Here is a 4,777-nt window from a genome sequence, read left to right as displayed (position 1 = left end):
ATTTTGAGTTACAGAAAAATTAAAAAATATATATTTTTTCACTTATTTTAAGCTGTTTGGACTACTATAAGGAAATGATTAAGTAGGAGATTATTGTGATGATTTAATAAAGTTGGATAAAATTCAAAGGCCATCCATTTTAGTATTTGAAGTACTGTGTGTTTTATTTATTTTACTTGGTCTAATACCATAAGTGTAAGATGACCTTTTTTGATATTTTGAGTACGGGCTATTGTGATTGGCACTGTAGTTCCATTCAGCAAGATTTTACGGTAATTAAAAACATTAATTAAGAGAATTAATGGTTTTAAAGAAATAACAGAGGCACATTTAATTATATTGAAGATGTTTTTTTACTTTAGCAAAGATTTAGACAACAAAGATGCATTAGTGTTTTGTAGGAAAAAACTAAATTTAAAAATCCTTTTTGTTAAATTAATAAAGAACATTTACACATGTGCATTTCGTGTGTGTGTGGGGTGATGGTGGATGGGTATTTGCTAAAAAAAATTCAGTCTAATGTAGTTTGTATGTACTTAGTGTTAAGTTTCAGACTACTTATATAATGTAAATTGTCACATCTTAACAGACTTCCTTCATCTGAATAGCCATTTCATATATTGTAGACTATCTTAACTTGTGACTTTATTAAGATTAACTGGTATCGTACCTGTGAATCCAGGTCTTTTGATTACAGTCCAGTGCTCTTTTCACAGCAAAATACTGCTTTTCCTAAATGTAATACTAAACTTACATGTCAGTGAGAAAAGTGAATTGAGGGTTGGTCATCTCAAAGGGGAAGCATAGGAATGCTGGGTGTCACCAGCTTTGCCTTTTCTGTGAACCCAAATGACTAAACAGTCACAATTTTTCCTTGTCACTCTTGAAAGATGTGCTCCTTCATTATACTGACTTCTGTAATTGTGGAGCCTGTTGGTGGGCCTTTGGAGCCAGGTAGCTATCAGTGCAAATTTCTGTTGTTCCACCACTTACTAGCTTGCTGAGCTTTAGTTTCCTCATCTATAAAATGTGGATGCTATTTAATCTTCACAAGAGTTGTGAGGGTGGATGGGAACCTATGTAAAGCATCTACTATTGTGCCCTAAGTATCCTTGCCTTTTCCCCTTATGTTAAATTAATAGTCTTATATTTTCCATCTCTGTACTGTGTACTTACCACATCAGTATTGACCTTTATAAACTCCTCATTGCTTTTTTATAAATTGTGCATTCTAAGTGGATGTACCTTTCCCCTTCAACTTCTGAGAGCAACAGAGAGCAATTAATTTCTTTTCTTCTTTTTTGTCAAATAGCATTTTTAGTTATAGATGATATTATACCACTGGAACTTAAAACCAAGTATTTACTTAAGTTGTTATACAGATCATTTTACTTATTGTCTCCTCTCCAAAGGTGAGATAATCAAGTAGGATTTCAGCCACTATAAAGCAGAATTAACAGGTATCTTGTATTTAAGTTTTCGGGAAAGTAGGAATTTGAACAGTATCTGTGTTGCATAGAAATTTTTCTTAGGGAAAAATGTTTTGATCTCTTCTAAGATTGTTAATTCTGATTGTTGCTTTGTTTTACATTATAGTGGAAATGCCTCGTGTAAAAGCAGCTCAAGGTGGAAGACAGGGCCCTGCAAAGAGACATCTTGCAGAAAAGTTTGCAGCTGGGGAAATTATAACTGACATGGCAAAAAAGGAATGGAAACTAGGATTACCCATTGGCCAAGGTGGCTTTGGTTGTATTTATCTTGGTAAGTATATGGCTACTGCTAATTGCCAATCCAAATATTTATATGCTTTCTTATCACAGTGGTTTCTCAGTTATGAGCTATTACAGGATGTTCTTAATAATTTGCAGTCAATATTCTTTGATTAAGTGAAAATGCATCTCTGACATAGGAGTGGAAAAGAAGATTGTTAATTTAAACATAACATAAAATGAGGATAAAGAGTCTGTAATATTGTCATTAGTGAGCACTATGGTTTTAGATTTTTAAGATATTCTATATAATCTTAATCTCTTGAGAGCCAAAGAAAGCCATGTACATCTTTCCTCCCCCATCTCCACCAAGTTAGGATTTATTTCCTGTGGGTTTATCTAATTTAGAGGTTTGCATATCTTTTATAGGTGTGGATTTTTTTTTTTTTCTATACAACCTTAATAGTTGTCATAGTGGAATTAGGGGAATGACCTAGAAATTGCATATTAGGTCTGAGTAAATGTACTGTTAAGTAGCATACTTACACTGAAATTTTTGTGGGCCTGTATTAGTCCATTTTGTGTTGCTATAACAGAATACCCGGGACTGGGTAATTTATAAAGAGCAGAGGTTTATTTGGCTTACGATTCTGGGACAGCTGCATCTGGAGCAGGCCTTGGGCTGCTTCTACTCATGGCAGGCAGCTGGTGGGTATAAGCAGATCACATGGTGAGAAGAAGCAAGAGAGAGAGAGGAAGTACTAGGGTCTTTTTAAACAACCAGCTCTCTCGGGAACTAATAAAGCGAGAACTCATTCCCCAGGGAGAGCATTAATCCATTCGTAAAGGATCCGCCTCTGTGACTCAGCTCCCAACACTGCCACACTGGAGATCAGATTTCCACATGAGTTTGGGGGGGACAATAATATCCAAACTCTATTAGGACCCATTGTAAAATCCTGAAATTGTGTAAATAAACTTAATTATTGACTTAAAAAATATCTTGCCTGATTGCTTCTAATACTGTCTGCTTCAGTAGTAAGAATATCGGTGGTGGTACAATGCAGTTCATGTTTGCTTGTTTTATTTCTGTTTAACTTTTCCATTCTGTGTTCTTACTCCACCTTTAATCTTGATTTAATCATTTAATTTCTGTCATGGAGGTTTATAAAATTTTATTTTTAGCAGTAGAGTTCTTTCTTTCAAGCAATATCTTACTCAGAATATGAATATTATGGCATAGATTAGTGTTACCTGGAAACTTGTTAGAACTGCATATTCTTGGCCCTATCCCAGACCTATGAATGAGAAACTGGAAGGAGAGGGCTAAGGAGTGTGTTTGAATAAGTCCTTCAGCTAATTCTGATGGATGCATAAGTTTGAGAACCACTCTTACTCAAGAGAGCTCACACTTAACCTTCTCCAAGACCAATGGGCTGCAGTTGGTCAGCTGCAGTCTTTGGGGCTGTTTTAATGAAGCATAGCTTAAAAACCATTTCTTTACAATACTTTATACATATGATTCCTGTGGGTCAGTGGCACCTACGTTTGGGAAATATGTTGATTCTTTGGTTTTGTTGAGAGCCAAACCCGTTCCAGTGAACGAGGCTATATCTGACTTAACATGAAATTCCTCATAAACCATGAAAAAGCAAGTAGCCAGGTGTATATATTTTTGACTTTGTGATTTAGAGGAAATGGTAGATTATAAAACCTGTTTCCACTGTAGGATGTGCAGACTTATGACATCCTATGTTAGTGGGAACTTGTCTCTAAACAAGTAGGTTCTTCATTTTACATTAATTTGCTTTTATAACGTTTTGCAAATTTGGGACTTTGCATGTGTGCTAGCCATTTTATTTGTATTTATCATCAAAAGGTGCCTTCTAATAGTAAGTGTTTTTAATATCCAATTGTTTGACAGATTTCTGTAATAAAACTTTACTTCTGTAAACCTGGGTTGACCAATCTGGAGAAAGAGGGATTTGCTTGAGAATTGCTGCTTCCATTTATCTCTCTGTGCCCACTGGTATCCTGATACAGCCATGTTCAACATCATCAGCTATTTCTGTTAAGGAATTAAAAGATTGCTTTTGAATTTTCTTTGAAGTTTTTTTTTTTCTACAGCGTTTGATACTCTTTATCTTTTTTTCTCATAAATATTGCTTTCATTGTCTTCCATGATACATACCTTCCCCTTAGCTTTTTTCCTACCTCTCTGGCTGCACCTACTCATGTTTGTTGGTACTTCTATGTTCTTCAGCTTTTCTTACTTTTCTCACTTTTCATTCTGTATATTCTCTCTGGGTGATCTCATTGATCTCATGGCTTTTGTTACTGTCTCTTTACTGTTGATTTCTATATGTTTTACCTGTAGCCTAGGACTTAATCCCCTGAGTCCAGGCAGATAGCCAGTGGTACACCGTATCTCTACTTAGATGTCCCGCAGGGATGTCTAAAACTTATATCATCTTCCATCTCCTGATCCTCTTATGATCAGGAGAGGATTGTCTGAATATATGACACCTTTCAAGCCAGAAAGGCATTCTTGAATATTCCTTTACTAATATCCCTAGAACCTCATCTAGTCCTATTTCTTTACCTGTGTGACTTCCAGGTCCATTCATTTCTCTCTTTGCTGCCACTATGGTAGGTCAGGTCATTACCATGTCTTGTTTGGACTCTTAACCTGTAACACTCAATCTTACTTCTTTGTACCCCATTGTTCACAGTGTGGCTTGAATGACCTAGCATGCTCAGCAGATCATAGGACCATCCTATTTAAACTCCTTTAATGGCTCCCCAGTGCCTTTAGAATAAAGTGCCAAAGTTTTAAGAATGGCATATAAGACCTTTCATATGTAACTTTTGTCTTTATCTCTTTTATCTCCTTAGAATCTATGCTTCGGCCATCATGCTGCCCTTTGTTTCTTGATCTTTGTATATGATGCTTTAAAAAATTTTTAAATAGGGGCCGGCTCGGCTCCGGGATATGTGGAAAAAGCCAGCGGGGAAGGGGGAGGCCTCCCGAACCCCACGATCATACCTGACAAGTGGTCATAAAGCAC

At 36.2% G+C, this 4,777-nt stretch overlaps 1 protein-coding gene across 2 annotated transcripts in view; it reads left to right on the top strand.

Moving 5' to 3' along the window:
- Nucleotides 1–1,596: 1,596 nt before the first annotated feature.
- The window catches only part of VRK1 (vaccinia related kinase 1), a 54,129-nt gene continuing 50,948 nt past the window's right edge, over nt 1,597–4,777 (top strand). The window contains exon 1 of one of the 2 annotated variants that reach the window (XM_008570025.1): nt 1,597–1,761. In XM_008570025.1, the coding sequence (XP_008568247.1) occupies nt 1,602–1,761 (160 nt within the window). In that variant the 5' untranslated portion in view covers nt 1,597–1,601. The remainder of the gene's footprint in view (nt 1,762–4,777) is intronic. The other variant, XM_008570024.1, reaches the window with a different exon arrangement.

The sequence above is a fragment of the Galeopterus variegatus genome, unplaced genomic scaffold, assembly GCF_000696425.1.
Source record: "Galeopterus variegatus unplaced genomic scaffold, G_variegatus-3.0.2 Scaffold559, whole genome shotgun sequence".
NCBI lineage: Eukaryota > Metazoa > Chordata > Mammalia > Dermoptera > Cynocephalidae > Galeopterus > Galeopterus variegatus.
The sequence above is the reverse complement of the archived record's forward strand: the minus strand, read 5'-3'. Positions and strand labels throughout refer to the sequence as shown.